General features: G+C 38.2%; 1 protein-coding gene across 1 annotated transcript in view; it reads left to right on the top strand.

Moving 5' to 3' along the window:
* Positions 1–26,074, top strand: part of MSH2 (mutS homolog 2) — a 44,654-nt gene that overhangs the window by 8,196 nt on the left and 10,384 nt on the right. The window contains exons 7-10 of the mRNA XM_015622875.2: positions 15,796–15,995; positions 20,987–21,096; positions 23,077–23,200; positions 24,275–24,425. Coding sequence (XP_015478361.1) covers positions 15,796–15,995; positions 20,987–21,096; positions 23,077–23,200; positions 24,275–24,425 — 585 coding nt within the window. The remainder of the gene's footprint in view (positions 1–15,795; positions 15,996–20,986; positions 21,097–23,076; positions 23,201–24,274; positions 24,426–26,074) is intronic.

Below are 26,074 nucleotides of genomic sequence, written 5' to 3'. Positions count from 1 at the left end.
AATATTTGTTCCCAGGTTTATTGAATGCTGTATCTTACTCTTGCATGTCTTAGAAAAGCTTTCATTGCTAGATCTTGACTGAGTGCCCGAGATCATTTGTGTCTATCAGTTTTGGATCCTAAGATTTGAGCCAAATCCAATTTTGTGATTGTGTTGTTTTTAAAATTTTGAAAGTTAGAACTCCGATCTTGTAATTTTCTCATGTCAAAGTAAACATTAGAAATTTTACCTTTTGTGTGACACGTTTGCTTATTACTGCACATCAGAAATCTTCCAAGTTTGGAAGAGACAGTGTTTTCTTTATAAAACTGGGATTGAATTGTAGGCAGAAAATTTAACTTGACCTGTTTTGTAGTTACCATCACCTCTGTGTCTTGGGTTGTGTTTCTGTGTGGCTAATGTTGGCTGCATGTAGGAAAAGGTATATTTAAAGGAGGTGGGGAGTAATTAAATGGAGTTAAGCTCTTAATGAAGCTTGTAAAGGTCAGTATATCCAAGTGTTACGAATTTGAAAGAAGTCCAGTGATAACCTCCTGTATCTTGCCCAGCTGCAGAGTCCTTGGGGCTGTAATTTGTTAAAAATACTTTGCTTTAACCTCTACTAATGGGCACTGAAATACCATAGAGACACCTTTTCACTTTATTCTGCTGTATTGTCTAAATGCATCTTGCTTTCAAGTACTTACTTGGATGAATTCAATTCTCTGAGATAAAAGCAATGTAATTTACTTGTAAGCTTCATCCTGACAAACTTCATGTTTTTCAAAGGATGTAGGACTGTTCTTTTTTTAATCCCAAGGAACAAGTATGGTAAGAGAAGCTGTTAGTGGGGCTGGTGAGATGTACTGACAGATTCAAATGTCTTTTGAAAGATAGGCAGTTGCCAAGTTATTTTCTGTTTATAAAGTTTAAAAAGTCATAAAGTTGTTTTTTAATATTGTGTCTGTTTTATGAACTGAAAACCACAGTTCAGAACATAGGGTGGCTTGAGAAGGAAATGCCTGGACTGTTTCCTTTACGACTCCTTTGTTGAGGGGAGCTACTGACTGTTTCTTAGCTTGAAGTGTGCCATGTTGAAGGACCCCATTTAACACTAACTAGTGCAAAACTCCTCAAACCAAGCAGAACTGCCCAAGCTGGACTGATGTTCAGTGGCTGTTTTGAAGGAAGCCTCTTGTTTTGCTTATACAGGAGGTATTTGACTGAACTGTTGTCCCAGCTGCATAAAATTGGTGTCTGAAAGTTTTACCTTTTTTTTCACAAGTTAGACATTTGTAGTCCTCTGCTAAGACCTGCAGGTGGTGCAAGTCATCTTTTGGAGATAAAGGAATCTTCTACTAGTCTTTCCTACTACTACAACTACTAATCTACTACTTCTTTCAGTAGTTTGTAATCTGCTGTGTGTTGATAACCTGTATGTATGGATAAGTGGAACACAGAGTTACATCTGCAGTCCATATTAACTACTGATACAGTAACAGCACAAATTAAAGTACATGGTACACATGTTTTAGATAAAATGATGTTTACTGTCAGGAGCAGCTCCTGATGAGAACTGAGAAAGCAGAGGCTCCTGACAGCTGCCTGTCTTGTAAGACTTGGGGTTCTGCCAGTATCCAGCTGGTTTTCCTTGATTAAAAAAATAATTATCAGTCATAACTATGCACAATACAGTCCTACTTCTCCTATGTGGTATGTTCAGAAGGCAGGTACATGAGGTTCTTGCTCCTTGTCTCATAGTCAGCATATTTAAAATGAAAATGTAGTCGCAGAGCCAGCATGTGCTATACAATTATTAATTGCATAACCAAATTGACTGCAATACAGCAGGCAACTTCAGTATGTCATGTTTATTCTTCAGGTGCTGGAAAGTCTGAGAAATGTAGCACAGTGTGAAATAGTGTTTGTTCTGTTATGTCCTCAGAAGAGAGTTCATGCTGAATATATTTAATTTTTTTTTCTGTATTTGGGATCAAGTCTATCTGACATTTATACACACCATAAATAAAAGATTCCAGCTCACCTTTTTAGTCTTTTATGTATACTGTGGTTGAACCTCTTATGTGCCTGTGTCCCGTGGTGGAAGAGATGCAGGGGTCTCAGAGGAGTTAAAAGCTGTACTCAAACATCATTTGCTCTGATCCAAGCCTGTTTTGAGCTTTCCTCCTGTGTTTCTAAATATCATGCTGCATGGAGGCCACACTGTAGAAACAAATCCTGTCTCTGGCAGAGTCAGGGAGTAATAGATTTGGGAAGCTCAAGGTGAATAAATTGCTAGGATAAAACTTCCAAGCTTGTAGAATGTTTTCATGCATTGTAATTATTAAAGTAGCAGTTTGTTTAAAAAATGAAGAAGACTCAACCCTAACTTGTTGCCTTGAGACAAGAAGAAACATAATCAAAGGCCTTGGCTCTCTTGGAGCACCTTGGGTGAGGCATGAAGATAGCTGAACTCTGGAATGTGTGGTCAGAGAGTTGGAGGGATCTCTGGTTTTGACTGAAGTTAGCCTTGTTTTGAGCAAGGGCTATAACCAGAGGCCTGCAGTTCCAATGTCAATTGTTCTGCAGTAAGTTTTCACTACTTTTGTGTTCTTTTCTAACCTGCAGCTGTCCCTGCAAAGCTTTGCAGATAGGCTTTGTTGCTTTTGTCATTCTGGTTAGCAGCTCTGCAAAGACCTTCAGTGCTTTTCTGAGTACAGGTCAGGACCTCTCCACAGCCACAGTCTGATTCCAGGCAGCTGAATTAGTGGTGTGTGGTGGCCTGTGTCCTCATTAAGGGAGGGGAAGATGTGATCAGCTTGGTGATTTGTCTAAATGGCCTCTTTAAAATGCATTTTAGGCACTGGAACTGCTCCTAATGCCTGTAGGGAAGCTTCTGAAACAGAGATTGAATCTGAACAGATTTGAAGACAGAAATGTGGTTTCTTATTGTCATGGAGATCATGATGCAAAAAATATTTCCCATGAAAGAAGTTGTCATTCCAGTGACATGAAAATGGTGTTGGCTTCCAGTAAACCTCTAGAAATGTTAGAATAATGTCACCTTTGTCATTCTAACAGTTACCATCACTAAGTTCCCTAAAGAAATGTTTGGAGCTTGAAGCTCTCAAAGCTTCTTCTTTAACCATCTTCTTTTATGTTTACTGTTTTCAAACTACTAATTTACCTGTGTTTTCATTTGGGTTTGTGAAATTGAGGTTGACATTGAGTGCTGTCTAGAGACATTAAACAAGAGCTCTACTAGTCAAGCATACATCACACAGGCCATGTCTCTAGGAAAGAATTGCCATCAGAATCCCAAGCACTCAAAATCTATTCAAAGGCTTAGATTGTTGTCTTGCAAAAAAAAAAGTTCTTTCATGACACGTTTAGGTGTGAGAAGGACATTGTTGGTGTTTGTACTCTGCATTTTTCCCAGATCGTTTGTCTTCTGGGTCAGGGATCAGCAATCAGTGTTGCAGATCTGTAAATCACAGGTGATTGATTTACAGATTTACAGAATCTGTAAATCATAGGTGGCATAGAGTGGTGCAGCACTGGAACAGGTAGTCATAGTATCTCCTAGTTGATACTTCCAGCTCACCCACTTCTTCCTGACAACTCCTCACTTGGTACAAAATAAATAGAAGGATTAAGCTGTTAGTCATTTCTTTTGTGTCTGAATTTTGAGGCTCAATAGAAATGAAAATTAAACTAAAATTTGATTCAAATGTCAGATTGATTTTCAGACTTGTAAGACACAATGAAACTGCTATTTATTTAGGGAAATGTGAATCTGTAGCTGCCATACTGTTCTTTGGCTCTCATCCTGCCAAAATGAGGTGGATGGCACTTACTGCTGTAATTAAATTTTGCTTAGAATCTGTGTTTAAGTATTCAGGACTGTATGGAAACTTAATGTGCAGAGGTGCAAAGTTCTCAGGTTTGAAACAATGTCCTTGGTAGTCTCTGTTTTGAACCCTGGATACAGAAATACAGTGTATTCTCTGTGAAAGAACAGCGACCACATTATTGTTTCTGCTTTGTTTTAATTTATGTCCAAAAACTTTAGAAAGGTGGCATGTTAGGACACTGCAATGGAAGCTCTTGGCAAGAAAATTTTGTCTTGACTTGTAATTTAATTTAATTTATCATGTATGAGGACTGTAGGAGTCTTTAATGTTTTGTTGACATACAGTTTTGAGTTTCTTCTGTATAGAATGAATGCAAATGAAGAAATATTTGTTTTTCAATGGCTAAGAAATACAACTTGTTCAGTATGCTCTTAGTTTGCACAAGATTAAAGAAATGTGCAGGTTAGCAATTTAAAAGGGTATTAATGTTGATGGAGTATTGTAATAAGTGTAGCCTCTTAATTTTAATAATGTATGGAAAGTTGTAAGGAATAAGGCACAAAAAAGTAATAATGAAAATACCTTTCCTCAGATGACTCTAGTCTTTGAAGACCATGCAGTAATACAGTTTTATCACTGGATCCCAAAATGCCATATTTTTAATTAAAAAGCAAGACTGGCAGAAAACCTCCATGGTTTAAGGCATTAAGCTGGGAAACAGCCTCTGCTGCTTTCTATCTTGGGTTTCTCTGGAAGGTTTTGGGTGGAGCAGTTTCACTATGTGGGGTTAATGAAGGTGCCCACGACTGTGTAGTATTTGGTGAGTTCTTGCTCCATCCTCTTCATTGTTCTTTGTTACCATATAAAAAGTGAAGGTTTATTAGGAATTCTTAAAAGAATTCCTGAAAGAATTCTTAAGAGATGGGTAGTTGTTGTTTTGTCTTCAAGCCTAAATACTATGTTATTTTTGTCTTTATTCAAATTAGAATCTCTTTGCCTTCATGTTCTTGGCACTTGCTCACACTGTTCTGTATGTAGGGTTTCTTTGGTCTTCAGGATTTATTGTGAAAGTTTTTAATTTGTTTTTGACTCTCATGCTCCATGTAGCAGCCTGTGGCCCTGAGTTGTTTCATGGATGGCTCGCACTGTCTGTAACCACTTTAAATCAAAAGGTTCAGTCATGCTGCCCTGACTGTGGACTGCCACCTGCTCCCTTGTGATTGGCACTGGTGTTCCTGTAGCTGCCTCGTTCATCTTTTGTTGGGGAGTGTATCATGGTTAGACAATCAAGGGTGTCCTGTTGGACAGCAAATAATCCAGAAAAACTCAGCAGTTGCCAAAAGGGGCACTCCATATCTCCTACTTCCTTTTCTTTTCTTTCTTTCTTATAGCTAACAGTCAGTTTGATTTGGCTTGTTCACCTGATGAAAACTAGTCCATGAAAAAGTGAGGAAAGTTGTAATCAAAAATTAACCTTTTTGCTCCTCTGTAGCTGGTCCATGGGCTGCTATTATCACCAACACCCTAAGTGCAGGTCAACAAATACCAGAAGCCAGGATTTGTTCAGATGTAATAATCTGATTTGAGTTTGCTTTCTTTGGGTACTTTGGCTGTTTTAGAGATGATGCCAGTTGATTTATGTTGTGAATTAGATTGCCAGACTTGCTACAGGAGGATAGAATGGATATCTGCCTATCCTTGGATTGGAATAGTCAATCTGTGAAATGGAGCTGTGCACTACCATTGCTCAATAAACCTGCTGCTTTCCTGACAGATTTGCTGTGAAGATGCTATTTGAGTATTTTTAGCTCCTACAGAAAACAGATGATGAAAATTTTATGAAAAAGATTATATGCATGGAAATATACATTGGGAAGACAAAAAAATATGTCTCTGATAAAGATTTTGGGAAGTACATCTTGATTTATGAGCTGTCCTCATATGACTTTTGTCTGTGCAGTTCCTTGAGGGTAAGAGACTGCTTAGTCCAGCAAGATTGCAATGGGGTTTGAGATGGGAAAGGATTTGCTGTGTCAAATATTCAAAATTTAGCTTTGCTGGTAGATACTCTGTTGTTTTTTTTCTTCTATAAACATGCACGTTTAAAAGTTATTTATCATTCTGTGAAGTAGTGTGTTACTATAAGGTGAGACTTTCCCCTTTTATGCCAGTTCCTTTACTGTAGAGCTGTTTAATTCATTAAGGGTAATAATTTTGTTACTCCTTAACAGTGAAAGAGGAGGAGAGGGGAATCAAATCTGAACAGTGCTGTTACATAAAACTTAGTCTGAGTGGCAGTTCTTGGTAATAATTAAAAAGTACTTTGTTCTTACTTGGGAAATACAACTTTTGGGAAAAGGAAGTAATGGTTTATTTTCCTTATCTGTCACTTGGATAGTGACTGTTACTGTATGTAATACACCCAGGCTGAGGAATGGGAAATAAAAGACACCTGGTTCTGGTTTGAACTGTGACTGGGGTGATTGTGTAGGTGTAGTTTGGATGAACAGGTGTATGAAAGTTTCCTTAGAATCTAGACAGGAGCAATACACCTTGTTTTAAATGTTCTGATGTTTTCAGGGTCTGAGTTTTGTAGACTGGTGTGCCATGGGAATGTGGAGTAGTCCCTGCTATGAGGTGAGCCCTCACCAGGAGGTGGTGAGAGGGAGGTGTCTCTGTGTCCCTGCTGCAGGGCACAGGTGGCCTTGGGTCTTCCCTGGAGAGAAACAATGGGAGCCCTGGCAAGCTCTGCTCCCCTCCTGCCTGCAGAAATGCTCCTGCAGACCCCCTCTGTACCCCGTGGGACACAGCTCACATCCTGCAGCTCTTGGGAAGGGGGGTGGTTCCATGAGGACTGCTGCCAGCCTTGCCTTGGAAATGAAGGAAAGATGATTCCTTTTCTTCTCTTTTCATTGTAGGGAGTTTGTGTGCCTGCCTCACAGTCCTGCACTTCCTCTAGTGTTAGTTCTGGCTAGAGGAGGCCAAGCAGAGCCCTGCTGGTGTGGAGCTGTTTTATTTGCATGTTCTGCAGCATGATGCCATGCACTCCCTTCCCTCATGAGCTAAAAACACTGCTGTTGCAGCAGTGTGCTTCAGCAGCAAAGTCTAAATTGCATCAAGCGGTACTTTGTTGACAAGAATTAAGACCAAATATTTTATTTTTCTGCTGAAGAATTGTTTTCTTCTTTACTTTGCTTGATCTGCTGAGGTTGGAAAGTTCATAAGCCCTTGTGCAAAAATAGTATCTTGGGAGGAAAAAAACCCCGGTGGAATTTTGACTACTTTTCTTGGTAATCCTGTTTTGTTTTTTATTCTGATCTTAGCTTATCTCATAGTCAGTACAGACAGCTTTCAAATCTTTGCTTGATTTTTATGAAAAATAGTTACTTTGTGCCTGATACCCCTGATAGAATCCCAGGGCTTTAATTTGCACTCTGACCTTTAACATAATATTCCAATAGTGTATTCATAAATTCATGTAAGGGGGTAAAGAATCCATTGCTTTCCTGATCCATATTAATATTATGTTACATAAATATAACTGATATAGAGGAGTGTGTTTATTTGGAAGACTGCATTTATTTGAATTACAAAATATATCTGTTAATGGACTGTCACGAAGTTAGAAATATCCATTATTGTTATCATGGTAGGATGGTTTAGGGACTAATTAAGAAAGCTAGAAAAGGCATCAGACTGATATTTGAATGTGGCTTTCTCTTATATTGCTTAATACTACAGGTTTAACAGCAGGCAGCCTGATCTGTCCAGCTGCTTTAGTAGCACATTCTGTACCCAGAGCTCTGTAAAGTGTGTGCAGTTTGATTTCTGTGGCTCTCCTAGGGTTTAAAGCTACTCTTCAAACCTTGGACTCCGTATTACAAGGGATTATACTTCAACAGGGCTGCGAGAAATAGGATATTCATGGTCTCTTCAAGTTAAATTTAAGATTAAAAGACAATAGCAGCGGGTTCCAAAGAGCTGCACTGTTATAATGGAGTGAAAGCCAGTTGTTAGTGCTAAATACATTCTGAGGGGTTCAGATATGTGCCTGCAGATCCCTTGGATTAGTTCATTTAAAACTGGAGGGAGAGAGTGTGGCAGGTAGAAGAGCAGTAGGTAGCAGCCCTGTCTCACACTTGCGGTGGCAGTGCTGCTTTCTGCCAGCTTGGCAGCGTTGGTGGCACTGAGGGCATAATTTCCTAACCAGTTTAGGCCAACATCAGGACATCTGGGCTTGCCCACAGCTGGCAGGGCTTCCTCAGGGTGAGGCAGCTCAGGGGAGCCAGTGGTGAAGAGCAAACATAGCCACAACAAATGAAGATGTTTACTTTATGAGGGGGCTGCAACTGGGAGCGTCACCCTCAGTGTCAGGCTGAGGTACCCACAGCTGCCTTTCCCAGGCTGCCAGGTTTTGTTCTTTCACTCTTGGTGGCTTGTCTGTGTAAAAGAGCAGGACAGCTTTTCAACTACCACTGAGCCAGGGCATGTTTGGTCTCTCTTGACTTTTTTGTTTTGGCAGAGGGGAAGTTCTGAAACTCTGTTTGAGCCTAGAACTGTGAATGATTACAAAATCTTTTAAGAAGCTAGGGAGATCATTGGAGTCCAAGGAATGCTGTAATCTTACTGGCGTGATAGCATTGTCTTTGTAAGAGCACAGACATTGCAGGTGAACTGTGAAATGCATCCCCCTGGGGTTTTGTTCCTGGTTTGCTGTTTCTGTTGATCCACTGTATTATACAAGATCTTCTCATTTGTTAAAAGCCTGTAATTTCACATCTCTCACATAAAACAGTAATGCACTTCAAATTCTGAATTGAGGAAGAATATACACTGTTGTATTTTCTCACTGTTGTCTTCAAAGTTTTCTTTTATGAGTAGCTGTATTTTAGTTTAGCTTTTTGGAGGTGTTTAGGTTGTGGCAGTGGTTTCCAGGGTGGGAAGCTGTGAAGTAATTTGATAATACAGAAGCATTCATAGCATGCTAACTGAGGAAACAAAACCAACTTTGTGCTCACGTGGCAAGAGGAAACAATGACAAGGCTGCAGTGTTTGGGCAGGGGCAGGTGGGAAAGAGATCTTGAGCCATTTAGTGTGGAGGGAAATCCCTATGGAGGTGCAGGCTGCTCTTGTTTTGACAGACAGTAGGAAGAAGTCTTGACTACCTGGGCACAAGCCTCTCACCTGAGTGTCTTGGCATTGCCTAGATTGTCTGCTTCTGGATTATGGGCTCTTGTGTGTCCATACCAATTTAGGTGAGCTGGAGAAGAGCTTGCTCAGGTGAACAGCTTGTGATAGTCAGACACAAGATTTTGGACCCTGAATGCTATTTATTGTATAGCCAAATTTCATTAAAATTTCATTAAAACAGCAGTAATATTTCGACCCCTTGCTTGGGATATTCTGTCTCATATGTAAGAAGTGCTGGAGAGGTATGTGTGCAGTTCATCCAGAAAGCAACATTCTGGTCAAATCAAAAAACCTGCATTCAAATCTAGTGTCTTCAGAGTACTGGGAAAACCAGTGCCTGTGAGGAGCCCCTTCCAAGGCTGTTCCTGTGGCTTGGGTAATGTTGCCATCAGCAGGAGACTTGCTGCCAGAAAGCAGAGCAACTTCTGTGCAAAGGCTCCAGCATGAGCTGAGTGGGGATTGAGATCAGTGATCCTGAGCCTATGATGTATGACTAAAATAAAATGGCTTTTGATGGTATTAGTCTCTCTGAAGCTGCTGGTTCTTTATTCCTAAGGGTTTGTGTTACATTTATTTCTAATTGTTTGCAAAGACCGCTCCAGTTTCATAAAAAAAAAGTCTTTTGTGCATAACTGAGCACTTCCAAAAGCATGCGTGGGTTGCCTAGCTGTTTTGCATTGTTACTTCTTTGTTCTTGTCTGAGAAATTTTGGATGTTATTTTTATTAATGTATGCAACAGCTCTGATTGTCTGAGGCAAAATGACCTGGGATGGTCAGTGTGATTTTTATGCTGCTGTGTGCTGAATTACTGAAGTAATTCTCAGTATTAGGATTCAGATTTCTGATCTAGGCTCCCATGTGCCAATATGTGTCTGTCTGCCTTAATACTTCAAAGGCTGTAAAGCATACAGAACTTCTTTGGCATGAAAAGAGCTTTGTAAATTTAAGGTCTCTACTGCTTACCTGAGGCAGTGAACTGGATTATGGCTGATTTTTGGGAGAGAGATGATTGTCTAGGGAACGACTTGATCACCAGGAGAAGTTCATAAAGGGAACTTAGGTCAGTGCCTTGCTTATTACTGGTGGGAAAAAAAACAACAAAACCTCAGTACTTACCAACTACAGAAACTTGCTGTAGTCTGGGCTTCCTCCAGGGTGTTAAAATACTGTGTGCCTTGTGTGAAAAAGAAAACCCAATTAGAACAGCTAAGGTGGTGGGTATCATTTTACATGTCTAGGTTAACTACATCCAGGGAGGATTTGCTTTGGCTACTTTGGATTAAGAAGAGATCTGAGTTTGAAAGAAACCCGAGGGAAACAAAATAATGGTACATGAGTTGTTTTTCCACTTTCCTTTGTATAAAGAAAACATGAAATTAAACTGATACAGCTGTGCATATTCTGAAACTTGTGGTGAGATGAAAGTCTCAGTGTATTTTAAAGCAGTCCTTAATATGCTGATTTTATAGGTGGTATTTCTTGATTAAAATTCTGCATAATCCAAACAGAACACTTGGACTGGAAAGTTGGTCTTAATCTGCAGTCAAAGAAATCCTTTAGCAGGTAGAGAATACAAATGTGTGCTCTTCAGAAGACTCAGCTGTTAGATAGTCAGGGGAGTTACAGATTTTAAAGTCTTAAAGTAAGTCAGCTTCTCCTGTAAGAGAGTGCATTCTTGATTTATTTCAGTGTTAACACTTTTTTCTTTGTGTTATGTGGAATTTTTAGTTAGTACAGTTTTTTTCTGAAAACACCTATGAGTAATTGGGATTTAAAGTCACTACCCTAAAGTAATAACTAAATATATATTACTCATTAAGTATGTACTAGTGATTACATATGGATCCCAGTTTCATGAAATCATAAAAGAACCCCTCAGAGTCCTTTTTCTGAGAACAGATGCTTGAGGGAAGTGTTTTCTTTCCTGCATGCACAGAGAGGTGCAGAGCTGTCCAGGGTTTTGTGGGATGTTGGTGGAGGAGAGATTAAAATTTTAGGTGCTTTATAACTAATCTTATTACACACTGGCTTTTTAGAAAGTTGTTTTGGTTTTGGGGTATTTTTTTTGTGTGGTTTTTTTTTGTTTATGTTTTTGTTTTGTGTGTTTTTTGTTTGTTTATTTTTCTTTTGTTGTTGTTTTTGTGCTGGCCGATCCTGTTTAGGCATTATAAAAACTCCATTCCTTCTAACTGTGGTATTTGATTTTAGTCTGTTAGTTTAGTTATTATTTCTGCACACTGAATTATTTTCTTTCTTCATAAAAACTATACAAATCTGGCATGGGTAATGTTTTCCTGTTCACTTAAACTGTGATTATTTGTGTAAAGACCTAGAGGTATAATTAAACCCTCCTGACAACATCTGTGTTGAGGCACCTTAAAATGGTGATGAAAAATGCTGCATAGGTGTAGCAAGGGAAGAAGCAGTCTTTTCTGATGTCAAATGTGATATAAAACATCAGTGGAATGGAAACAGTGTGTTGAGGCTTGGGAAAGTGACATATATTAGACTGAAAACAGATTTTTGTTGTCATTTGCTGTGTGTGTGCGTGGTATGTTGCCCTTTTGTCAGTAGTTCAAGAGATGTCTCGTATTAACAGTAAAACTGGGCAGAAGATGGAATGTTTTGAGTTGGATTCCAGAATATCCAACAGAAACTTGGAGGTGAGTGGGTTTTTTCCTCTCTCTGTCTCCCAAGGCACACTGAGGCTAGTGATGCCTGTTAGTGCACAGAATTCAAAGCTGGTAAATAGCCGTGGTTATGCATAGCAGGAATAAAAGGTGGTTAATGTTTACAAATTCAAGAAAGATGCTTGTGTTGATTTTCAGTTGCATTAGCTGCTGTCTTGTTTGCTGTTTTTGTGGTTTTATTTGCAAATTTAAATAACTGTCTTGTAACAGAGATTTCCTTTATGTTCTAGTGTGGTTTCACTACTTATTGTTTCTGTTATCTTGACTGTGCTGCCTCAGATCTGTGGTGGAAAGTTTTGCCCTATTTTCCTTTCCTTTTGGCTGTGTGGCAGAAATGAGTTTTCTAGTGTTGTCAGCTGTTGTTTGGTTACACTTTCTTGGATTTTAAAAAATTGTTTATTTTTGTATTTCCTTTTTTTCTTCTATTAAAAACAACTTGTCATTTGATTTCATTATTGCTTGTGAGCATTATTCATGGCTTATGGTTGCATTACCTTTCTGTTCAGCAACCTTGTATGTATTCTTACCAACAGGAAATCGTTATGCAAAATGTGGCATGAACACAAACCTGTCAGATGTATTTTTGTGGCTGGCAAATGTAGGGGGGACGATAGAACAGTACCAGGGAGGTCATGAAATGTTAGTCTAATTATCATGGTTTTGGCAGAGGAAAATTGTTCATGCTGATTTGAGAACTCTTTGAACTTGTCATTGTGGACAAAAGAGGAGGGGAAAAAGATAAATTAGAGCTTTCAAAACGCCTTTGACAGGTCTTATCCAAGAGGCTGTTGAACAAGCTGAGGGAGTCGTGGGATGAAAGTGAAGGGTTTGTGCAAAAGGCACAAGCAGGAAAAAAATAAATCTAGATCCTGGTAAAGATAAGCTGAAGACTATAGAAGCAGTGCTTGAGATGTTCTTGAATGACTTAGAGCAGCTGTGCAAAATTTATTAAGTTTTCAGTAGTGATTCTGTGCTTATATCCATATGCTGGGATTACTGCTTTTCTGAGGACCTCTTGGAAGAGAATTTAAGTTCTCTGACTTTAAAAATAAGCCATGAGAGGGCAAGATAGGATCTGATGTTGATGGTGAGCTTGAGTTTTGCACATTCTTGTGTGTGTGAAATTGGTCATCAAAATAAGAAAAAAAGTCGTTTTTATACTTGAAATTTCAAAGTTGAAATCATGGAGTAGTCAGTAGTTTAAGGATGTTGGATAAACCCAGAAAACTCTTGTTTCTTGCTGCAGGAATGGATAGGATTTTTCTGGATTTAAATTCACTTTGGTAATGGATAAACATTCCAAATGTATCTTGCTTTCTTCCTGGTGATTTTTTTAAGTGAAGGAAGGTTGTTTTAAACAGGAAATTCCTGCAATTTTCCTCATAATAAAACTTGAAGGTATTTGCAACTATTTCCTTCTTATGGGTTGATGGTGTAGTGGTATTTTGATAATGGAGAAATAATAAATAAGTTTACAAATCTTGCATAATGCCTGGGAAGTGAGAGGACTTAACATCAGGGTAGTATAACCTCTTGTGTGTTTGCCATGACTACAACTGCTAAAGGCCAAGGAAGGTAACAGTAGGAATACATGGGTATGCTAAATGGAGAAACTTACAGAAAATCCTGTTTAGTTTTTGCCAAAGGAGTTGCTTCCAGATTACAGGACTAGAAATGACTGAGCTGCTTGTTTCCTGTGAGGAGGTTCATGTTGGCAAGTTGGTTCCTTCTCTAATACCTTAGGGGGGGAAGGAGGACATCTGGTTAGTGAGCTCGTATTGAGGCTGTTAAGCAATTGTTTCAGGTGTCTTTAGTTTGGTTCAGTTCTCATTGCTTTTTTTCCTTTAATATTTAGACAATATCTGGTCTTGAAAAGCTATATTTGGTCACAGGTTGCCACTGGCGCTTCTGAGAGAAGTTTGTGATGTGAGTCGTAAGCGAGGTCTGCTCGGTAACTTGAAGGGATTTGTAACAAACATGGCAATGTATCTGCTGTGACAAGATCATGTAATTCTTGTTATTCCTCCAAACAATTTGACAGAAGTCTGAAAGCTAGAAATCGTGCTCAGAAACACCAACAAGGATCAGAATGGAAAATTGTTTGGCCTTTGTGATGTTCTCATACAAGTCTTGTTCTGTGTTCTTGCAGTAGGTATCTTCAGTATATCCCTGTCTACTTCTGACAAGCTCTGTGTACATGCTGAAATTTCAGTGTTTCTTTTGGAAGTAAAGCAGCCTTACGTGTCAGTAATGTCAGTCTCTAAATTTATGTATTAAAGCTGTAGTTGACTGGATAAACATCGAGGTAGGATCCTTCTCTCATCTTTTTTCATTGCTTTTTGTTATAATACAGAAGATTCATTGGAGCGTGGGGGTAGAATACTTTTTGAAACAGAAAGACATTCCTTTGGAATTTTTTTTGTATACAGAAATGTGCCACTACCTGTCCAGGGCTCTCTACCTCTTGTGTTGCTTTAGCCAAAGCCTTTGTTTCCGGGCTGTCTTTGCTAATTACTTGAGGCAGTGGACTGTGTTAACCCCTGTGTACTGTTGCCAGTGTCTGGCACTCTGCAGAGCACTGCAGTGTGTAATGTGGAGATTACTGCTGTCAGAATGACAAAAAATTGTCATTTCCAATGCAGTTTGCAAATGCAGATGTTACTGTAATTGAAACAAATGCATTTTCCTGCCAGAAAGCAAACCAGCAGGAATAATGTGGTGGTGAAAGCTGTCCTTTCTTTGCTTGCATGTCTCTAGATAAAATTAACTTCTCTGCTCAAGCAAAGATATTGATAGATATTATTAACCAGAAATCTGTACAGTATGTAATATGTTGAGGTCTCTGAAGGAGGCAGAGCTCTTCCTTGGTATTCTGAAAGTGTGATCAAAGAACACTGACCTCCCCGGTGTTCCAAAATTAACAATATCCGACTTCTTTTTTTAACTGCAAATGCAAAATGTATAGAGATGGCGATATTAACTGATGCAAAAACCCCAAAGAAATGTATGAAAATTTGCTTGCATTCTAGTGGAGAAATACAGTTTAATGCTCCATCACTTCTTACTGAGGTGCATTTCACTATTAAAAAATCCCCATACCTAAAATTAAAAAAAACCCAAAAAAAAAACCAGAAAAAAATCCCAGCAAAATACAAACCACAATATCAGAGAGCAACAGCAAGGGAAGGCAAGCTGAGAGTCTGTGGTGACAAGGCTGGCAGACAGTACCCTCTTTGATAAGAACACAGTCCCACAATGCCTGCAATGAGACAAACAGTAGTTTGGAGAAAGTTGGCATGGATTTACAGAGGGAAAATTATGGCTGGCTAACCCAATACCTTTCTGCAATAAATAACTAGATGGCTGGATAAGGGAAGAGCAGGAAATGTTGCTTATTGTGGACTTGAGCTGTCACTGTCTCTTGTTACATCTCACAAAGCGGGGACTGGATCAGTACAGTGTGGTGGACTGAAAACTCCAGCTGCCAGGCTCAGGGGCATGAAGTGCCCATGGAGATCAGTCACTGGGGCTGTGTTCCAGGGGTTGACACTGGGATCATCCTTGGGAATGCCCAGAATGTGCCTGGACACCATCCTGGGCAGTTGGCTTTAGCTGTGACCCTGCTTTGAGCAGAGGTTGGAGCAGTCAGTGCACAGAGGTGCCTGCCAGTAGTGGGGTTTTTATTCCTACTTAATACCTCTTCTTCCATAGACTACTGGAAGACTTTTTTGATAGAGAATCTCAAAGTCAATTCTCAGTCAGCTTTGCCGACAGGATAGATGTTGGTATTTGCATTTGGAGCAATTGCACTCCAGTGCTGTTCATTAGAAACCCTAACCCTAACCTTAACTCTGTTCAAAGGGTTCAAAGTGACTGTTCAAAGTGACAGAGGCTTGACATAGGTGAAATCTCCTTGCTTTCACAGCTCATGCGTTGTCCTGTTTTCTTTTGGGTTTTTTTCACCAGGGAGGCTGTCCAGTGGATACAGCCATAGAGAAAGTACAGATAGAAACTATCAGATAACTGACGACATAAAAGAATTGCAGATCATGCTAATTATGGCTGTGATTTTCTTATGTAGATTGAATTTGGTTGAAGCTTTTGTGATGGATCCAGAACTACGTCAGTGCCTTCAAGAAGATCTGTTACGTCGCTTTCCAGACCTCAACCGGCTGGCAAAGAAATTTCAGAGACAAGCAGCAAACTTACAAGACTGTTACCGAATGTACCAGGCTATCAATCAACTGCCTAATGTTGTAGAAGCACTAGAAAAACATGAAGGTAATGCTACCCCCATCAGTTCTCAATGTTTTGTAGCATACTGATGATGCAAAGAAATAGAATGTGGATTTCCAAAGATTACTTTTTTTCCCTGTGTTTTTTGTTGCCGGAATAAAGTTTAAACACATTTGAATCTTAAATGAGCTGAAATTCTGAAATGCCAATCAGGTACATAAAAATATTCATAGACAAATCTTTGCAGGAGAATGTGTTCCAATTAGTGTATAGCTGGGGTGCTTAAACTGTTGGGTGATGGTGTGGGAATCTTTGACACAGACTTGTCTCTAGGAATTCCTGGTCAACTGTGTGAGTATTGTCATCTTACAAACAAGATACCATTCATACAATAGTGTTGTCATCCACTTTGGGTTGTAATTAAACACAAAATCCCCCCAGTTTAAGTATTAGTGGTATAACTTAAGTGGCTTTTTAAAAAAATCATAATGCTCCTGTATTTGATGCAAGTAACATGGCAGGATTTCTTCCAGTCCTCATTAGTGGGAAGCACAATGCTGTGACAATCAAGTCTAGAAAGTACAAAAGCTGCTATTTTTTTTTTTCCCTTTTCTGTGTGTTACCACAAAAATGCAGAATAAGATCAGCATAACAAGGGGGTGATTCAATTTAGCAATAGCAGTTCTAATCTACCAGAGAGCTCATTTTTGTAGAAGCCCATTAATTTGTTAGAAATTCCCTTTGTGTAAAGCAAGCACCGAAACCTTAAAAACAAATGTTATTTGAAATGGTATGGTTTCAAAAATATCTTTCCTCTATTTGAGTATAACATAAAGCTACCCAGTGTCTTATACTTTTCTGTGTTACAGTTTTACAACTTCAAATAATGAAACTTCTACAGTATTAATCTTAAATCAATTTTTGCTCACTGGCTGCGTTATTTCCAAGAGCACTTTAAGATCTGAAACTCTGAAGGAACTGACAGATGTAACTTTTTCTTTTGTTTTTGTTCTTAAAGAGCCGTGCCACTTTTTTAGCTGCCTCAGTCATGTCCATTTGGCTTTTCCAAACAGACTCTTCTTGTTTTAGCCTTGACATGGAGCTCTTGGATTCCCATCCTATACTGAGGTGTTAGTTCAGAATGCTGGCTTCCTGTCTTTACTTCTTTTTATATTAGTTGCCATTTGGATCAACAGAGTTCCTCTGTCATAACGTTGGGGTGGGAAAGCAATTCCATTTTTAGAGTTTTGAGGAGCAAGCTGTGTAAGGCAAACTGCTAAGCTCACCATATGGAAAAGTTAATAGACTGCAAAAGGTTCTTGTTCTGCACATGAATCAGTTGGACTTAGTAGGGCAATCACCAGCAGTATATTAAAGATAGTTTAAAATAGATGTCGTGTTATTTTTATTTTTCTTTGTACTTGTACCACCTGTTCAAAGTGTATGAATGGTCTGGTAATTTTCAATGTACATGAGTAATTCAGTCTGGATGTGGTGATTCTTCTGTTTCTGACTATACAGAATGTTTTAACTCATCAAGGGATGGAAAATCAGAAAGATTTTTGACAATTCTATGTGCCAGTTTTAGATCTCCCTTGCCTATGAATGGCTATGGGCATTTAGAGCAACTCTGGACATACAGAACAACCACAAAGTTATCAGCTGTGACTGCCTTTCCCTCAGCATGAAGCATTGTTTTGCTGAAATACTTTTTTTTATGGATGGTGAAACCTGTGAAAGGGGGGTGATGAGTGAAGATGACTTTTTTCTGGTTTAGCCATAAGAAGTCTGCATAAGATGGGAAAGAACTCTGAGTCATCAAATCATTTTGCTCTAGCTGGCAAAAGGGAGCAGTTGTTCATTACTCAGATTGCTGGGGCATGAAATTTGGGTCCTTACAAGATTTGTTTTCAAGAAGCTGCTCAAGCATCTTCCTTCCTATCTCAAACAAACAGTCTTTAAGTCTGTAAATATGCAAGATACAGGAGTTGTGTGTTGGGTTTCAGTTGTATTTTTACCGTAGTGTATACAGTGACTTTTTGTTTCAGCCCTGTTCTTTCCCAGACTGTTGCACTGGTGTGTTACAGCAGTGTTGTTATCAAACTTGGCTGTTTCCCATCCTTTGTCTTATCCAAGTGATTATTCCCTTACTCATAGTGGAAACACATTTATCCATCAATGTGTCATCTTACTCAGTGTTACATTTTACTTCATTTCTATTAGCCCAGTTTTCAAGGTGTTGATCTATTTCTGATGTATCTTATTCCAGTATAATCTAGTGATATCTTCCATACTGTGTATTTTAGTGACATTTATAAACAGCCTACTTTTGTGCATTAATTTGAATTCACACATCTTAATAAGATGAATGCTTCTGTGAGCCCTGGAGGAACTGATGTCCTTTCAGCTTGCTCATCTTTTGCAAGTGTGTCCTCTTTATCTGCACTCTGGTCATGGCATAAACCATAGATCTTGCACCTTGGCACCTCCTGTAACACCATGCTGAAAGCTTTTAGAACAGCCCAAACTAGGTCTGCAGAGTCCCCTTTGTCTCAGGCATTTGGTATTTCAGACAGATGTTACACTATATGGATATTATCTGCCCATAGTAAACCTATACTATATTTTATCCCAATTTCCATTGTTCTTTTCCTTTTATCCTGCTTTCCATTGCACTATCAAAATGACTGGTGCACTTAGTCATCGGGATTTGTGTGTTTTCCTGGATAGAGTAGTGTCATTTTGCTGCCAAATGAACTGTGTGTTTCAAGTCTGAAGATTAGTGTTTTATTTTAATTGTCAGACAACATTTTAAAACCATATTAATAGTCAAGTCTTTAACTTGTGTAATAAACACTTGTCTGTGCTTCAGTAAGTAAATTATGGTTTAAATTAAAAACTGCACCTGGGCTCAGATAGGCTTTGTGATCAATATGCATTTCTGCTTTTGATGGTGCATAGCTCTGTTAGTCTTTTTCTCAGTGATTAGTTTCCATCCTAATAATGTTGAGTAGGTGCAAAAGAGGACTTTTTGTGCTATGCATCTTTCCTAGGAGTTTATGAATACAGGTGCAAGACATGTTGGAGTTTGATTTAAAATTTTTCAGTGGTGTTTCTTGCTCATATTCTCATAACTCCAGGTGTTTTAAGAAAAGCGTATGCATATAACTTTTGTAAATCCTCATTATTCGCTGACTCCACTGTTTTACTTCCGTCAAGTTCTGCATACAGAGTTTAAAGTTTGATTAAAAGTGCAAATATATTTTGCAGTGTATCAGTTTGACCTGCATGTAAATACATTTGTATTTTATTTACTTGATAAATCAATAGATTCTAACTTTTGGATGTGACATCTTCCTCCGGTCTGAAAGGTACATCTGAAATGTACCCTTCAAGGTTAAATAATGGAATGGCATCATGGTACTTCCCAACTTACTCCTTTCAAAAAAATAAATTAAAATTGCTACTTTAAGTCCAAGCACAATCATTTTTCATTGATTCAAGAATTGTGAGGATCATTTCATTGTGTATTCTGTTAGCTGGAGCACTGGGAACTGCTAAGCCCATTTGGAAGAATGGGCATGAAACTTTTTCTTCTCTTCAGTCTCTTCCTTCTTCATTGACTGCTTTTATTTTACAGGTTGGTTTAGATGTGTCTTCTTACAGGAGGGAAAAAACACAAGATACTAAGTGAGCAAGCAAGAAATTTGGAATTGAAAGCAATCTTTATTTCATATCTCTTGGTTTTGAAGATTTTTAGTCAGCAGAAGACTCCATTTTTGCAAGTTCAGTAATTACTCAAAATATGTAATTTTTTTCTCTATTAATAGATATTAGTCAGTTTAGAGCTTTCACTTTAAAGGCGTTGGGGGATTGGGGAAGCAAAAAGGCACAGTAGAAAAAGAAATCAAACCAAACATTTTCTTTCTACTTCAACTGAGAGAGGAGAGATTCACTTGGGTAATTGTGTCCTCACGGTATAACTTCTATAAATTTCTGTGGCAATTGTTCTATAAATTTCTATGGCAATTTTTCTTGGGAAAGGCTAGGACTTTTTTCTTAGTCTGGTAAGAAACTGAGAGGTTCTGGAATAGCCAGAGCTTAATTCTGTGTTTCTCTGTTCCTGTGCAAAGCCTTGCCTGTAAACATTAGAGGCGAGCAACATAATTCTGTACATAATTCAGTGAGCATAAGGTCATAGTATTGCATTCATTTTGAGACATTTTTTGTAAATCATCTAGTCAATAATGCTAATCTTTCTGTGATTAAATCATAACTTGAAGTGGCTGCAAAGATGTAAACATGCATTTACTGACAGAATGTTTCCACAGCTGGCTGCTGGATTTAGGTGTTTATTTGTAGCTTATGTGTACCTGAAGAAAATACTTCTTTCACAAATTTGGCAATGTGAACTGCTATTGCTGTTGAATGCTTTTGGTGTTCCATGGACTTCCAGCCAATATGTGTTCTATGCAGTTTGACTTGCTGCTACAGAGTATCTCTGTTAATTTTGGTGCCTTCCTGTCTAGTGGAAAGAAGTGACTGAAAAGATCTGGTCTTTTTTTGTGGAAAACAAAAGCAGACAGCATACACTTCAGTTGCTATGTCCATATTTTAATTACCAAATATTCCTGGTATTAGGTAATGCTTTATTTAGAAGAATTAAAAACTGTGAGTGTGGATGATAAGACCTACATTTTTTGCAGAAGGAATGTCAACTTCTTATGTGCAAGAATTGGTAATATTCAGACAGCAGGTTTGCTTTTTTACCGTCGTTTGTACTTTTACTCATAGTAGAAGGGAATTAATGCCCCCAGTTATGAACAAAGATGACAGAACAGGTACAAGCTCAGTCAGAATGTAGATGGGATAATGCCAATTTTAGAAAAAGGTACGTGTGTTTCAGTGAAACAGTCATAGCCTATCTTTCTAAAAATTAACCAGCTAAGCAGTTGTGTTGTTTATCTTGGATTAGTGAATTCTGGTAAATCTGTGGGGGTTTGTGAATGACAATTTTACTTGTTTGTTCCTAACAGGAGCTCACCAGATGTTGTTGTTGGCTGTATTTATAACACCTCTTACTGATACCTGCTCTGACTTCTCAAAGTTTCTGGAGATGATAGAAACAACATTGGACTTGGAAAAGGTATGAAATGTTGTGTGGGCAGGGTTTACTCAGCAATTAAAGTTTCTTATTGAGCTTTGCAATCTGCTCTATATGCACTGAATTTAATTGATCATCTATATTAAATAGCTACTGGCAATTTAGCTGTTATTAGTGTATCAGGGTACTCAACAGCATATTCACCCACCATCTGAAATTATGTAGCCAATGAAAAGATGCTTTGGGTGCAATGATGCTGTGGACCTGAAACTATTTTTTAAAGATCTCATCAGTATTAAAAGTGAAGAAGTAATTTTGTCATTTCTCTACTTCTTTGTATTTTTAAAGTTACAGTGATATGTCTCAAATCTAGATTGTAGGCATGTTATGTTTATTACCTGGGGAGTCTTTTAGGATTTTCTTTCTTTTTTTTTAACCAGGAATTAGGCTTATCCTGAGTGAAGGTCTCAGCCGACTGTAGAAATAAGAAAACTACCTAAACATGTGCCAGACATGCTAGGAAGGGCCATTTGTTGAACTTTTGAAAACTACAATGGCTTTAAAATTTTGAACATGCGTGCTTTTCTCCAAAGGCAGGAGCGCTGTGTTGTCTTTCTTTGTATTGTGTTGTGCATCCATCAACTGCATTTTACTGTTTATGGAAAGACTTGTTTGATTGACATGTTGCTGTAATTTGTGATATATGGTAATGAAGAAATTTATAGCTTTATACCAGTTACAGACCATCTGTTGATGCAGTTTGTATGCCCTGGGACTCTGTTTTCTTTAAAACTAACAGCTGTTTAAGCCTTCACCCTTCATAGTCCAGCTCTTCAAATTTTTTTTCAGGTTCTACTTTAAAAATGTTTTGTTGTCCTTCTAAACAGAATAACAAGTCAGTTATTTTTAGTCAAATCCCATAGAATCTGGCATGTTGAGTTTGGTTTTTCTCCACCCCTCCTTGAAGGTACTGGAAAATGTCTGTAGATAAGCCAGCACTGGTTTTACCAGAAGAATAAATCTTGTCCCTATGAATATTAGAATTTGAACTTTGACTTGAAATTCCTCTTGGATTCTGAGTGAGTTCAAATAAAATACGCAGTTCTATTCTGAGTGCAATTGAAGGATAGGTTGTCATAGCAACTAAATTATGTCAATAATCCATTCTAATATAAAAAGAAACATCTAAGTTCAAAAAGCGTGGGATATGGTTATTCATTTACCTAGCTGTAATAAAAGTTGAGAAACTGTCACTTCCATTCCTATTTATCACAGAATCATAAGGGGCCTTTGAAAAACCATCTACTCCAACCTCCTCCTCAAGTCAGGGCAACTTCAAAGTTTGGTGGTGCTTTTGGTACATAGCCACCTGGCAGTGGAAGCACGGGGAAGAGGGAGAAAAAAGATGAAATACAACATGCTTCATCCTTGCCTCTGAGAATGTTAAGCTTAGAAGGAACTGTATCTGCTCTTCTACTCAAGAGCTGGGTTGAAATTGGTAGGATTTTTGGTGATACGATGTGGATTTCTTTCTAAATCTCTAGAGTCTTTTTTGGGGAAGAAATTACTTCAGTTTCCAAAGGCTTCTTATTTTGAAACACCCCATGCTTTTACACTCTGTCTTGATTAGCTGCCTAAGTCCAGGGTAGCAGACAGATTATGTACATGACAATTTCATTCCCTCTGACTTCCTTTTTTGCCCTGCCTACTGCTAGGTTATTTGTTTGCAAATAAATGTGCAGACAACTCCATTTCAGCAGAAAGGAGTCTGTTAAATTGGTATATTTTGCTTGTATGAAGTATATTATCTGAGAAAACATGTATTTGAGATATATTTGTTTTGCAGTTGAACCAGACCCCAACTATCACAAACAACAGAGCATGACAACATAATATATATAGATATATAAAAAAAATTGAGTGAATTAAGTAAATTAATTTTGCTATGTATGGTCAGGGAGATGATTTTTTTTTTCTAATTGCCTATGTTCATAAAATTTTTTTCTTGTTATTTTTCTCTAGGTAGAAAATCATGAATTTCTTGTCAAGGCTTCTTTTGATCCTAATTTAACAGAATTAAGAGAGAAGATGAATGAGCTGGAAGAAAAAATGCAGTCCCTACTAAAGACTGCAGCGAAAGAACTAGGTGGGGTTTGGACCTGCCTTTGCTTTGTGTCTCCTTTGTAAAATGTTTTGCAGTCAGGTGATGAAAACTGGTAAAAAGGAGGGTTTTTTAAATATTTTTTAAATTAAGTTTTTATAATAATCCAAAAGATGTTTGTGTTATTATATTATTGAGTTGGGGTGACTTTGGTTGTCACAGTACAAGCTGTTGAAAACAGGGATTTTTGGGTTATAATTTAGTCTTTTTTTTTTTTTTAAACAGCATTCCAAAATATTTCAGAAATTATCATATATATTGCAGAATCCATTTTGTAGAACCATAGCTCATCAAACTTGTGGCTAAGTCTACTTCTGTTCTACATTCTTTGAGGACCTGCACTGAGACTTTTTTCTTCCCCTTCAGTGCATTATCCTGAGTGCCCATTCAGTTTTCTTTTCATGTTCCTTGCAAAAAGTAATTCACAAATTAGCAATTTGAGACATTTAAAACAAACGAGACATTTAAAGAGTTGATTATCCTATGCAGAAAATTCCATGTGCAGCTGATGAATCGGGCTTTGAAAGAGAACTTTAAGAAAAAGCCACCAAATTTTAATGTAAACATGGCAAAGAAAATTGGCAATGCTGTACTTATTTTGGGTTATACCTTCAAGAAGTCACTTTTTTTTTTGTCTTGATTTTTTTTTTTTTAGTGTAAAGATGATACCTGGATGAGAAGGAAAGCCAAGATTGTGTAGGGACGGAATGAGAAATCTCGTAGCAGAACTATCTTAGTAGAAGGATCACAAAAGTGCAGGTGCTGTGCTAACAGCAGCAATGCAGTGTCCTTGCATTTTTCACCTTGCTGGAGAATTCATAGCAATACAATAATTGTGAGCCTGACTTGAATATGCAGTTTGAGAGCATTTTAAATTAAGAGCAGAGAATGAATCCATATATTTGTGTTTGGTCTGGGTATTTCTCATAAGAGTACAGAACCAAAGCAAGTCTACTCAATCAGGTCATGTAAGAGAGGCTAAATCTTGGGAGCTGAGGGTTAGTGAGCAGGATTTGTGATAACACAGCTGGTTTCTTTTTCTTTCTTTTTATCTGAAAGGTTTGGAAGCTGGCAAAAGTATCAAACTAGAGACCAATTCACAGTTTGGACATCACTTTAGAGTAACTTGTAAGGAGGAAAAAGCTCTCCGTAATAATTCAAAATATGGAATCATTGATACACAGAAGAATGGTGTGAAATTTACTAACAGGTAGGAGATGATATTGGTCAGTTTTTTTAAGCCTGTTGTGAAAGTAATAGAATTATTCCTTTATAATTATGCTCATAAACGGGATTACCTACAAATTGTCACCTTTTCGATTGGCTCACAGATTGAAATATTGAGCAGGACTGGCATAGAGTTTATGTTAAAAGCTGCATTCCCCATTTATGTTGCCAACTGTTATCTATTTGGCCCTTTGACTTGGGCTAATTTCTCTGTTTTAGCTGTAGCAAGTATCATAATTGCTTTTACTGTGAGTGTTTATACAGACACAAGCGGCAGTTGGGAAGAAACTATTTATGTTTATCACCAAATGTGACATGCAGAATTTTGTTGGTGATTACATTTTTTCCCCTCTTTGTTCCAAATCCTCTCTAATTTCTGTTAGTCCTGTGTATTGAACTTCAGTTCTGTGGCTCTTTTGATTGAGCTGTTAAAAAATTTAAATCTTCAGGCTAATTGCATTGAGGCTGTTTCAGTGTGTACTTGTCTGGACAGCAGTTTTGACACAGATCAGCTGAAAAGTCTGTATTTTTTTGTTGAATTGTAGCTCTTTTAAAGCATTTTAGCAGGAGCAAGGGCTGCATCAGTTAACAGATGTTTCTCTGTACTTCAGTGTTTTTACACTGAGTAAATGAAGTAGAAAGTTGCATGAGCAGAATTGGGTAATAACTTAGGTTGAAGGTTACTTCTCATCCCTCACTTGAAGCAGATGCACCTTGGAAATTAGATTTATTTCAAGCTTAGGTGGGGTAGCCCAAGGCTTTTCCCAAATGCACATAGTCTTAAGTATCTTTCAGAGCCTCTTGGGGCACAAGTTCCAGTGCTGAATTACTATTTATGAAGACTTTTCTAATCAGATCTAATGACAATTTTCCTGGCAGAAACTTGGGATCTCTGGATCTCTTTCTTTTGCTCTGCACCTCCAAGGAGAGTCTGTTGCCTCCAGGCTGACCTCAGATTCTCTCAGCCTGGGCAGGCATCTCTCTCAGCCCAGTCCTTGCGTGCTGTGTGCTCCAGCTCTTGTGCCTTTGTGGTGACCATCTGCTCCAGGTTCAGTGTTGGGAAGACAGAACCCAAAACCAGAGATGTTGTCTCAGGAGTGCTGAATAGAGGGGCAGAATGATTTCCTTCAACATGCTGGGTCCACTCTAGTGCAACCAGCATGGGCTTGGCCTTCTCTGCCTCAGGGGCACACTTCTAGCTTGTGTTCAGCTTCTTGTCCACTGGGTGTGATGGTGTAGTGACTGCTTTCTGTTAATCTCTCACTTTCATAGTTATAAGTCCTTATCTTTGAAAAGGAGGGCAAACATATTGGTTCACACCAGCCAATATGTTGGTGTATTTCGCACCAATTTACTTAATTGAACAAAGTGTAAACCTTAATTGCGTTTTGTTTTAACATATACCCAGGAGATATTTTTTAAAAACATCCCTGAAATGTAAAACAGCTTTTTCTGGTTCTAAATATGTTGTGAATCTAAATGTATGATGAAGTTAGGCTTTTCTGTAACTGAGAAGATGTACTTAGAACCTGTACTGTGTCATCTGTTACTTTCCCTTAGTGAAGCAGCCCATGCATCACTAATAAAAAAGACTTCTCTGTGCTTCGTTAAGTTATAGTTGCTTCTGTAGGT

Source organism: Parus major, chromosome 3, assembly GCF_001522545.3.
Source record: "Parus major isolate Abel chromosome 3, Parus_major1.1, whole genome shotgun sequence".
NCBI lineage: Eukaryota > Metazoa > Chordata > Aves > Passeriformes > Paridae > Parus > Parus major.
The sequence above is the reverse complement of the archived record's forward strand: the minus strand, read 5'-3'. Positions and strand labels throughout refer to the sequence as shown.